This window comes from Bemisia tabaci, chromosome 2, assembly GCF_918797505.1.
Source record: "Bemisia tabaci chromosome 2, PGI_BMITA_v3".
NCBI classification, from domain to species: domain Eukaryota; kingdom Metazoa; phylum Arthropoda; class Insecta; order Hemiptera; family Aleyrodidae; genus Bemisia; species Bemisia tabaci.
Window position 1 is genome coordinate 50,531,686 of NC_092794.1, and position 12,030 is coordinate 50,543,715.

Genomic DNA, 12,030 nt, shown 5'->3' on the forward strand with positions numbered 1-12,030 from the left:
TTCATCGAAAGTAGGCGCTTGTCTCGCCGGTGTTTCCGCGCTCGCGGCCCTGCAGAAGATTGTGCGCACGATTCGTCGTTTTCCAGACGAAAGGACGTAACTGCACTTCTACTTTGCCAAATTTCCTCGCAAAAACTTTTAACACAGAGAATATAGCAAGACAGACATAGTGATAGACAAAGAAGAAAAAGAGAAAATGGAGCAACCCTATAGCTTGAAATGGATAAATAAGGTAATTAATGGACATACTGGCGGCAACCCATGGAAGACCCTATAATTTTTCGCTTAACTGACATAAGGGCGTAACTGCACATTGAAATGAGCCCGGAAAAGCATTGCATCTTATGGACGACAGGGCTCATTGCCGAGTGTAGTTACGCCTTTATGTCAGGAAGGCGACGAATTAGCCCATCATTGCCCCCTTTAGTCTAAAACAACCACCCATTTCAACCAATAGGATCCTTCCATTTTCCCTTTATCTTCTTTGTCTATCACTTTGTCCATCGATTTTAGCAATCAAACCTAGTTTAATCAATTCCATTTCATAATAAAAAAAATTTACATTGAATTACAATGGGAAGAGTGCTGATTTGTCAACAAAATTTGGCGACAAGCATTGCCAGCTTATGGAATGAAGTTTGCATAATTTGAAGCCGAATTGTACGGGATAAGTGTTACTTTATCAGTACAATCTTGCAATCATGATAGGGATGGATGGAATTCGAGTCGGGCCAAGCGAACATACGATTTGACGACGCTGAAATCGGCGCCGCTCTCACGTAAGGGTGCAAATCCATTTTGGGATAAGCCCTGCTGTCCATGTGACTCCATGTAATCGAGGTTTCATGTGGACATTGAGTTAAGCTCTTCTGTCCGAATAGCGACGAAATGTTAGTTGTGCCCGGTAACAACGCTCGAGGGCCTAGCTGGATATTTATTTTTTCAATCCACGCTCGGACCCTCCGGACATGCCGCACCGATCGTCCTGGCGTTGCCAAATCGATCTCCACCTCTGAAATGCAGCTCTGCAATGCAACTGCACAAAATAAACGTTAGCAAAGATAAAGGTTACTGAAGTTTAAAGGGTGCTGTAATACATATAGGTTACTGAAGTTTCGGACTACAAAAAGTAAACAAACTAAAAATTCAAAAATAAAAAGCCCCAATTGAACTAAAACCACTCGAACAATAACCATATAACTCCAGAGTGGTGCGATGCTCGACTGAGCTGCTCGGGACCGTTTGGAAACGGAATTTTTGCTGAGAAATTGGACCACATTTTGCAATAAGGAACCACAAGTTCAGGCTCATTTCAGAGACAATTTACAAGTCATTCATTCCATTGTGTAGATAGGTGTTTTCATAAATAAAAACAATTCAGAAATTTTAGACCCTTATTGCAAAATGTGGTTCAAGTATTGTACTGTGTTCGACTCCGTTTGAATCAGGGCCCATTTGGCGTTTATTACTTAATGGGATTATAATATGAAGACAGGCATAACCGCCCAATTTTCAGAAATTGAGTTTTCGATGGAACCCTCTCCTTTGAGGGTGGATATATCTTACTACTCAGAGGTCCCACCAAAATTGCTCTTTAATCATCTTTGTATAATATTTGAATAGCTGCTTTAATGGAAAAAAGGCGTGATTTCCGAGCCAAGTTGTTTACAGCAGTTCGAGTATTTCATCGGTTTTACTTCTAGTCGCACATTGAGGAACTTGTGCTCGCCAGTTCGCCTTCAATACGCTGGTAAGCAATGTGAGCTACTCAGGAGCGGTAATAGTTGCTTGCAGCAGTTCAAGTATTTGATCGATTTCAGTTATAGTCCCATGTTACGGAACGCAACGATCGTTCTCACTAATTTGCCTTCAATAAACCGGTAGGCAATGTCAGTAACTCCGTGAGTGAATCGGAGACCTTGATACTGTTTCTTGCAAAACGGCAGAAATACCTCCGAACGGCATTTTCCCGGAAGAACTCGCCATCCCGGAAAATTGTGAGTTATTTTCAGACTCACTCCCTTACGGTGGGACTTCGTCCCTACTTCTTGCATACCGGCAAGAATTTCTCTTTCCACGGTATTTTCTTTGAAAAATTGGCTATCCCGGGAAATCGATGGGCTATTTCCGTACTCAGGGGTTCTAAATACACCACAAGTGCGGGACATTTTTTACCTATATTTCCTTAGAACTGAATATTATTAGAACACTATGGAAGCTGGAGCCGGGCCGGGTGCTCGAGGCCAAATTCTGCCGTGCTGAGGAAAAACACCTTATGAGCCTTCAGGCGTTGCCAAATTTCACTCGATAAAACTCGAATTTCCTAGTAAACTCACGAATATTTTTTATAGAATTTTTTAGCTAATTTTCCTCGCAATTCCACCTAAATTTTCTGAAAATTTCAAGGAAATATATCCATAGATTTCTTTAGAAATGGACATTTTTTCGTAGGAAATTTGGCAACTCTCGAATGTTGATACGGCGCTATTCCTCAGGACGGGAGCAAATGCGGCAAGCGCACGAACATGAGTCAAACTTGGAGTATCGGTTTCTGATCGATACGACGGGCCCGGTTTTACGGGCCGCGAGTTTGGGCTCGGGCGAGCCGCGCGCCAGTTGGGCAATGTCCCGTGTCATAAAGAGCGGTCCGCCGTCCGGTCCGTCGCCGGTTGGGTAGCCTCCCGTTTCATACCTAATATGGTCCTCCGCCTATGGTCGCGCCTAATTGCTTTCGGAACAAGGTGTTGCGCCGCGCGGTAGGACCACGTGCCCGACCACCGTCCGGCTTGGGGTCGGCCTCCTTCGGGAGTCGCTCCTCTCGTGTCCGCAACTTTCGGAGTTTACCCACTTCGGATGGGGAAAAGTCATTTGACAGGGTGCCTAGCACCAGGAAATACCGGAAAAACCGGAAAATATCAGGAATTTTGGCCGATCACGAAAAAATCAAGAAAATATCAGGAAAATCTGAAGAATCGGACGTTTTATCAGGAATTTTTCTTACGCGAATCTCCTCAGCGGAGAAAGTCTTACTGCTTTTTGGCTACTGCGCCAGGAGTCGAGAAAAATCAGGAAAATATCAGGAATTTTCAAAATGAAAAAATCAGGAATTTTTTATTAAATATCAGGAAAAATCAGGAAAATATCAGGATTTTTCAAAATTAAAAAATACTAGACACCCTGTTTGATAGCATTGTGTGTAGGAGAGTCCCCATATACTGAGAGTAAAGACATTACGAATCCATTTCTGATTGGTTCCCGTATTTTAGGCCTCCTCAGTGTCACAAACGGGAATAAGATTACATTTTCACCGATTGCAAAGATTATAAACTCGAGTGGACCGGGCCATTGGAAGCACTGCAAGGAACAAATGGAATGAGAGAGGGGACGGAGAAAGAAATTTGAGAATGGGTTGATCAAATGTTATACAAAAAACGTCCGATTTGTGTAATCGTCATTCTGGTTTGTGACATCCATAAGCCGCGTTGTCTCCACTCTCTCTATATGAAGGGACTCTAGGGTCGGCCTCCGTTCAAGAGTAGCTCCTCACGTGTCCGCAACTTTCGGAGTTTACCGACTTCGGATGGGAAAAAGTCATTTGACAGTATGGTGTCCGACCGAGGATAACGAGGAGTAGAAAGACATTTGACGGAAGTCGCAGAGACCCGTGCTCGCTTCTGATTGGTGCCGGATGACATCATTTAGTTTGGCGCGAATCCAAATTACGGCCTGAAAAATTTGACGAAAGCCTCAAACACACGAGCTATTCAGATAGCGGCGCAGCCTCCGTAGCCCCACGATATAGTTGTAGGTATTCTCTGCCAATAACATTGCCTAATTACTACCTGGAAAAACATCAACGACCAAATAATCGAAATCGAGTCCTTTCAAAATTCCACCTCAATGTGAATTCGGTTTCATTCCGTAGTAGACGGTAGAATTTGTATTCTTTGTCACAGAACAGTAAATGCAAAAGAATTGAAATCATGTCAAACCGCATGAGTGCAACAATGTAAATGAGAGCACTCTGATGCGATGCCAGGTGCTCTCGAATTTTCCCGCGAGCAATTTTATGATATGACAACGCACCTACTTGAATTTCATACAGGTTTTTAATTAGGCACTCACGCAGTATTCAAAGATCCCAAACTCGCAGACTCCTCGCCTCACTTCCAGCGTCAGTTTTGTCGCTCATTAATAAATTCCCGAACTTTTGTCCCGCCCACAGCCCCTATGATCTGAGCTGACATTGTCGGAATATTTTCATAAAAAAGGAAAAAGAAGAAGAGACAGGCTCAGGCAAGGAGACTCGTAATTCATTGGAGCCGTCGCGTTAGCGCTGAAATCTTTCGTGCGCTCCGAGGGAGGAAAATGCTCATATTTTACTTATCCGCGAGCGAAAAGTGAATATTGTCGGTCCATGAATAAAAAATGACGCGAAGCTTTTAATTAAATTTTTGAGTCGTTTCTCTCGCTTGCACCTGTCTCCGCTGCCTGCCGAAAATGTTGGCGTCTTTTGCCCGGTTTTGTTTTTAATTCCCCGTTGTTTTCGCATCCAAACGCCCGGGGGCCTGGAGGCCCGCGTAAAGCATGAGAGCTCTAAGTATGCGTGTACATTATAAAAAGTGTCTGCGAGTAAGAAGTTATCCTACCCTTTGTTGCCGCGCTGTCGTTTATTTTATCTATATTTTTACTCTCTTACTCTGTTGCATCTTTTTTTTACCGTCCAGATAATTTTGTTATGCCTCGAGTCTACACAGTGGCGATTTTGCAAATTTACAAATCCCAGATCAAAGATGTCGATGTTCAAAATCCTTTACATTTCTTCGAAGGAGCCGAGTAAATTTTTTTTTTTTTGGAGGGGAGGGGGAGCCAGTTGAAGTCTAAAAGTGTATCCTAGATCTAGGGATTTTTCATCATTTTTAGGGATTTTTTCAGATTCAGCAATAAAAAATCAGGACAAACGGCTCTTCAACCCTCAATTTTAGCTTTGACTCGGCATAAAGTAATGTCGATAATCTGATACCACGATTAAAAGGTTGATTTTTGCCAAATCTAGAAATTTTTTTTAAAAAATCAGGGGATTACAGTAGTAGTGAGATGTAAGGATTTTTTTCTCTTCCCAGGTAGGGATTTTACTTTGGATCAATGGGGGAGATAGGAGCAGGCCTCCCCTGCTGGACCCCGTACATCCGCCTAGGGTCAGAGTTTTCACGATTTGAAAAAAAAAAGTTACGGATTTGACAGACATACCGTCCGTTCCGGGCTCAGAGGCCTAAAGTTCCGGGTTCTGAAGCCGTAGCTTCAGCCGCTCCGGCTGCTACACCCGGAACTTTTGGCCTCTGAGCTCGGAACGCGGATGATATGTCTTTGCCTGCACGTATAGCCCGTAATTACGGCTTCTACGACCAGAGTTTTTTTTTCAGTGCGTTTAGGGTATTAAGTGCTCAGCCGATAGGCAGCGTTTTTTGATTTCGACCTGCCTCTGAGTACTAGTATACTAGTGCTAATGCGTTTAAATGGCGCACCAGCTCATCGATGTATAGGCTTTTTTTTTGGGGGGGGGGGGGTCCATTTTTATAATAAATAAAGCTCTGAAAACTGTATTTTATGCTTTTAACGTAATGCGCAGGTAGTTTCGATCGTTTGTCCATAAGAAAATTTCTTAGCGGTAGAGTAATTCTTATCGAAATTGATCGTTGAACTCAAATGAAACCTAAAAAAAACGCGCCTGATGAGCTCAACGGTGAGCTCATTTTCGGGAAACAAAAATACGCGTTTACGGTTTCCTTGGTAACCTTTGTTTGCTATCAGCTGATGTTTTATTTCCATTTCCCAGCCAAGTCGACGGAGTTTATACGTCCTTTCTTCACTAAATACATTTACTAACACCTGAGCGCTTTTCTAATACGACAGTATTAGAACTTTCCCGCTTGTTTTTTTATCAGTGCGTTTAGGGTCTTTTTACCTGACGCCATGATATTTTTCTGTAGTTTGAGGAATGCAGTCTAAAAATGTTGATGTTGTTCCGTGTTGCAGCGATGTGCCGACAACTGGAGCAGATGAAAAAAGAGCGGCTGAAGGCGGCGGCGACGGCTCGGCAAGCCGGAAACGGAAGCGGGAACGGGAACGGGGGTGGCGACGTGGAAAACCACCGGAAAAACGCCGGCCCAGCCTCCTACGAGTGCGTCGCCCTCCACATCTCGCCCGACCTCGGCGAGAGGATCATGCTCTCCGGTGACCGGACACTTCTCGATGAGGTCAGTACAAAAAACCCGCCCTCTCCTCTCGTTTACATCCCTTTTCACAACGCTCATCAAGGCTGCCAGATTTTGCGGAAAACTTTTGATGCATTACATGGGTTTAAATTGAGAAATGTAGCACTTTCTGGCAACAGTGACGCTCATCTCCTTAAAGAGATCGGTTCAAAACCGTGTATGTCATCGTTTTTTGAACGCAGAAACGTAACTCTCATCGACGGTTGTAAGATTGACTCAAACAATTCAAGTTTTTACAAGTATGATACGGAATTCCTGTCGAACATTTTTCTGATTTTTGTATGAGATCAGAAGAAAAATCAGCGAAATTCTCAGTCAGAAATGCCCAAGATTTGCCTGATAAAAATTTAATTTGAGAGGAAAATTTGCAACATCGAAATGTAGTTACGTTCTTTCGTGAGAGAAGCGACGATATGTCACAATTTTAAAGCGGCATGTGTGTTACTGTTGTCTCATCAAATTGCAAAAATTCTCATTGACAACATATGCGGATCGAGGAGAGGGGGCTAAGAGGCCCACACTCCTCCCTCCCCACCCCCGTTCACCCGAAAAAAAGATGAAGAAATAGAAGAGAAAAAGAAGGAAGGGACTGAGAAAAGAAGAGAGAAGGACGCTTACGCTCGGTAATTACTAATGACGAAATTGACTCAAACTGCATATTTGATGCTTCAAATTTCGACAATTTTCTGGGGGAGCCCCCAGGATCCTCCTTTCGCCCCCCGCCCCCTCTAGTTCGACGTGCTTAGATCAGCCTATGAGTGACGACTTATTAAAGGTTTCACTGGTGAAGAACCTTAAACGCACGAACAGCGAGGCGACGAACTCGATTTGGAGCGCCTTCAACTTCCGCGGATACTCTCCGCTTTGCCAGGCAGTTAGTTTAGTTGCCTATCCAAACCAAACCCGACTAAAGTAGCTGATTTCACCTGAGTTTGGTGGTAAAACCCGTTTGGATGAATTCCAAGCCTTTCCATCCATCTGTCCACACAATCGTGAATCTCGCGAATTTTACACAATCCCAAGTACCTAAACTGCAGAACCCTGGCGCATTCAAGCAGTGCTTCCATTTCCCGGAACTAGCACCGGATTCTGGAACTTTTCTGATTTTCCTGAATTTTTCCCGGAACTTTTGAAATTCCGGAACTTTTCCGAATCTTTTGCATTTTCCGGAACTTTTGAAAAAATCTAAAAATAATCCCGGAACTTTTGACGGTCATGTAGTAGGAGAAATTTGAACAAAAAAGTTCCGAATCCCGGAACTTTCGACGGACATGGAATGGGAGCACTGCCTGCAAGAGCTCTATTCGTGGATCCGGATTGATTTTTGGGGTTTTCTGTGTTGCAGGTCTTCCCGGAGACGAATCAAGCGCTGATGGACGCCCGCTCGAGCGTGACGTGGAACCAGCATGACGCGCGGCACGTGATCCGGTTCCCCCTGAACGGGTACTGCAAGCTCAACTCGGTGCAGGCCATCACGCGGCTCCTCAACGCCGGCTTCCAGGTCGCCGCCAGCAACGGCGGCGGCGTCGAGGGACAGGAGTTCTCCGAGTACCTCTTCATGCGCAAGGTCCTCCCGGTATGATACCGAGGGCGAGTCCACCCCCACAGCCGCCCCGCCCCCCACCCCCAGTCCCGGCCCCACCCCGACTCCCCCGCCCCTGCCCCTTCGTAGTGTCCTCCCCGAAGATATCGTAAAGTGGCTCACAGTGTCGCCCTCTCGTCCGGAATAGAGTTTTTCGAGCAGTTGATTATGATCAATCGAATTTTTGGATAATGAACAATTCAGTAATCGGTTTGTAATTGAGTCCAAATTGGACAAAATTTTGCAATTAGGAAGATGTGCGGTGGAATATAGGTGGATAATAGGAGGATGATTATGTTAAAAACTATGAAAATTCGGTTGTGCTCCCTGAATCGTCCTCTCATGCAGTTAATTTCTGTTAAAGTTTGTAACAGTTTTAAATTACATAGAAAATGATTATTGTTTATCGGTCTCAGAGCAAAATTCATAATTCAACACCCCATAGAGCTTACATATATGTTAATCTGGTCCAAATTGAAAGGCAAAAAATTAATGAAAATGAAAAAAAATCCGCATTTGAAATTGTTCAAGTTTTATATCTCTAATGTGTATCCGGTAAAAAAAGGCTATGTTATTGTTATTGTTTGGATCATATTCAATATGTAAAATTGAGAATCTTTCATAGCGAGGCCATGGCTCATTGATAATTTGTAAATTTTGGTGATGAAAGACGTGATCACTCCTTATTTTAGTACGGACGTAGCTCCTTTAATTGATGTGATCATGAAGGTGTAAAAAAGTTCATTATCATCGATTTTATACTGCTGTGAAGTCAAGCGATCTGTGGCTTTTTCAACTGGCTATGACCAGATGTATTCCGTTCCATTTTGATTCCTCAATTTCGAGGGTCATTCCAGCATAAGTTATTACCCCACGCTTGTCTTGTGCCCCTACCTATAATATGTAGCCCAACTTTACAATGTCTTCGTTTCTTAAAGTAACTCACCTAGACTCTAACGTTCCTGTTAATTCTAATCGAATCTTATTCGACTAATTGTTGTTTCGAGGTATCAAGTTGCTAAGTTGTAATGTCTCACTAAGCCTTTCGTTTAAAACAATTTTTCCATCATCATTTGCGCTTGTGAGAGTACATTGAGTATAAAACTACCTACAGCCGAATAGCATTGCAACCTCTTACCTCGATTGAAATGTCAGCTGAAATATTTCCTCGTGACAGGCAAGTGCTCTAAGGGTTATTTAGACATGCACAACTTTCAATTTAGTACTCCCCGAACTCATTTTCACTCTTAAAGTGAATAAATAAACTATAGTTAGATATGATAGGCATTGTATTATAGAACTTATGGACACAGGTCACTTTAAATAGTTCCCTTCATCGTGATTAACCATCGTAATTATTTATTTTGTCCTCAATTTCCTATAATTATCGGCGATTTAAAGTGGTATGATCACTTCCGCGGTCGCCGCACGATCGACGCACAGTGTAACGGAACATCGAGAGAAGTTGGACGTGAAATTATTGACGAAATGCACATTTTTATACTTATTCGACACATTTCAAGGGGTGTTTCTGAAGGGAAATGTCACGAGAAAACGGTGAGGGCCCTATTCATAGTCGTTCCCTAAACAGCTCCTTCCCTTAAAAGACCCCATTTGATTTATATTGTGATTAAGGAGACCTAAGGAAACCCTTAAAATAGCATAATGGAAAGGACAATTTTTTTCAACCTCGATTAAAATTAAACAGTTTACGTTTGAAAATCAATCCTCGTAAAGGATTAAAACGATTTGCCATTGCTGAAAGTACAAAATAAGGAAGACAAAATCCTACGATTTTGACTAACTTAAAGGTAGGCGTGAACCTCCCTTAAAATTTACAAAACCCGTGATATATTTTCACTCGTATTAAGTACTTTTTGTAGTGTTAAATCATTGTAATCCCTTTCGAATACCTGTTTCCAAAGTTATACTGCTGAATTTCACCTGAGATTGTCAAAAATTGTCCATTTTTCTAAGTGATTTCCAAGACTTCCTGAAATCTCCCTTATCACACAGTAAACCAAATTGGGCCTCCTCAGAGTAGGAATTGTTAAACGGAACTACTATTGAACAGTACGACTCTGAAATCACTTTTGAACTTCCACATTCTACAGAATCAAAGATATGAGCTTTTAAAGCTTCTGTATCGTGTGTCGCTTCTCTCGTTGATTCGCTCCACCGTGCGGCGCGTGTCAACGTCTCTGTCCGGCATCATCATTTTTATGGCCATCATTCGGTCGGTGCTGTTCGTAATTTGCATTAATATGTGATAGTGCATGGGAATCGCGCTAAAATTGTGCGCATGCAACGTACTTTAGGTCTTATCTAATTTTTTGTTTCTTTTTTTTATCTTTCTTTTTCTTAAAATTTTCCTCGTATACGCTTTCATCGACTCGCGGCTCACTTTCTCCCAGAGATCGAAAGGTCTTTTTTCATGTCGATTCTGAAAGTGTGCTAGTGACCTCGGCTGGGTCACTAGTCAGTACCAGGGATGCGAAATGATTTTTTGTTTTCTATTTTTTCTATTTTTTTTCAAAAATAGTTTAGGGGTTAAGTTTACTACAACTTGTCACAAATAGTCGATGCAAAATTATTTTTTTTCTTTTTTTTTTCAAAAATAGATCAAGGGCTAAGTATACAACTCGTCACAAATATTCGAGAATTAGACAAGAAACTTTGAAGTTTCACTCGTGATAGTAACTTTTCTTCTTTTTTATTCAAATTTAAGTTCTTAATTTTTTTCTAAGCGTCTATGGCTCCTTTGGTATATCATACCGAGTTACAAAAAATTACATATTGAAATTGTATTTCACAAAATTTCGTGAAACGTTGCATCTCTGGTCAGTACTGATATTGTGCGTGACAATACGGAGGTATTATTTTTGCTAGTGTGACATGACCGGTGAAATAACATGCACTGTAACATACATTTATGTACTGCGTGTTTTATATATGTACTTCTTACCCCTAAAACAAGGAAAATTATCCGGTCGACGCGATCAATTCCGTATCATTGCTTCCCAACGAGTACGAATCAACGTGACCAGCAGCCTGAAAACCCCTCATTTATTGTTATTAATATTCTTTTCGAAAAATTTCGCAAGAAATTCTGTGCATAATTGATGTTAAGTAAATCCTGTTTCATTTAGAATCCTATTACGGCACGGAAAATCCATGGAAAATCGTTAATTCTCAATTTGTGTAAAAAGCTTCAACGACATTGTTATTCATGTTTTAATGCATTTTAATTTTGTTATAATATTGTAAAAATTGACGTAGATGAAAATAGTAATAATTTTTATTACCAAATATTTTCTTGGAGGTTAAACTTTAGGGATGCAATCTTCGTATTGTTTATTACTATTAACTTTGTAAATATTATTTGTACATATCTTATTAATTAAAAGTGGACATTTGTATGTTAAAGAGAAATAGCTGGTTCCTTTTATTTGTTTATTTCCCTCATTGACTCAGAAAAAAAAAATGATATCACCAACTGCACCTGAAGTCACCAGATCGTAGAAAAATGACACACAATCGACGGGCTTAAATTGTTGATTTCATGAAGAAATCTGAATTACATCAAATTTTTTTGAACGTTACAATACAATGATTTCTCATCGTCGAAAGAAGCAAACACGCCTAATCAAATTCGCAATAAAGTTTTATATCCTCTCACGTTATGCCACAAAAAAATAACAGAACAACACCTCTTCAAAATCTGAGTGACTTTATGGCATTAAAGAAAATGCTTCGAAAATTCCGTGTAAAAATTAATGGAATCATGTATGCGGATTGAAATTTTTGGAATACGACAGATGCGCGAAAATTGAGGATTGTTAAATGTTAACATATCGACGATAAAACTTCCAGACCATGTATGTCGGTTTTTGACGTTACAGACTCTTCCTTTTATACTTGTTTTTGAGTTGGAAAACCACACAAAGTCAATCTTAAAAACTTCCTTGATTGTCCTTCCCTACGCAAAACGAATTCTATGAACATTTCATTAAAATATTTTTTTTTAAAATTCTCCTTTTAAGAAAATGTAATGGGAGTGGAGATTTTAAAACACCGGGAACGAGATACGCGGTTTGGAATTTTCATCCTTGATGTGAGTTACATTTGGACGCATACGAACCTACAATCTACAATGAGCTGAAATTAGCACGC

The 12,030-nt window shown here is 41.2% G+C and overlaps 1 protein-coding gene across 3 annotated transcripts in view; it reads left to right on the forward strand.

The window, feature by feature from the left end:
* twz (BTB/POZ domain-containing protein twz) overlaps positions 1 to 11,289 on the forward strand; it is a 186,195-nt gene extending 174,906 nt beyond the window's left edge. For all 3 annotated transcript variants that reach the window (XM_072297503.1, XM_019061751.2, XM_019061750.2), the window contains 2 exons: positions 6,037 to 6,257; positions 7,621 to 11,289. In XM_072297503.1, coding sequence (XP_072153604.1) covers positions 6,037 to 6,257; positions 7,621 to 7,857 — 458 coding nt within the window. In that variant the 3' untranslated portion in view covers positions 7,858 to 11,289. The remainder of the gene's footprint in view (positions 1 to 6,036; positions 6,258 to 7,620) is intronic.
* Positions 11,290 to 12,030: the final 741 nt, after the last annotated feature.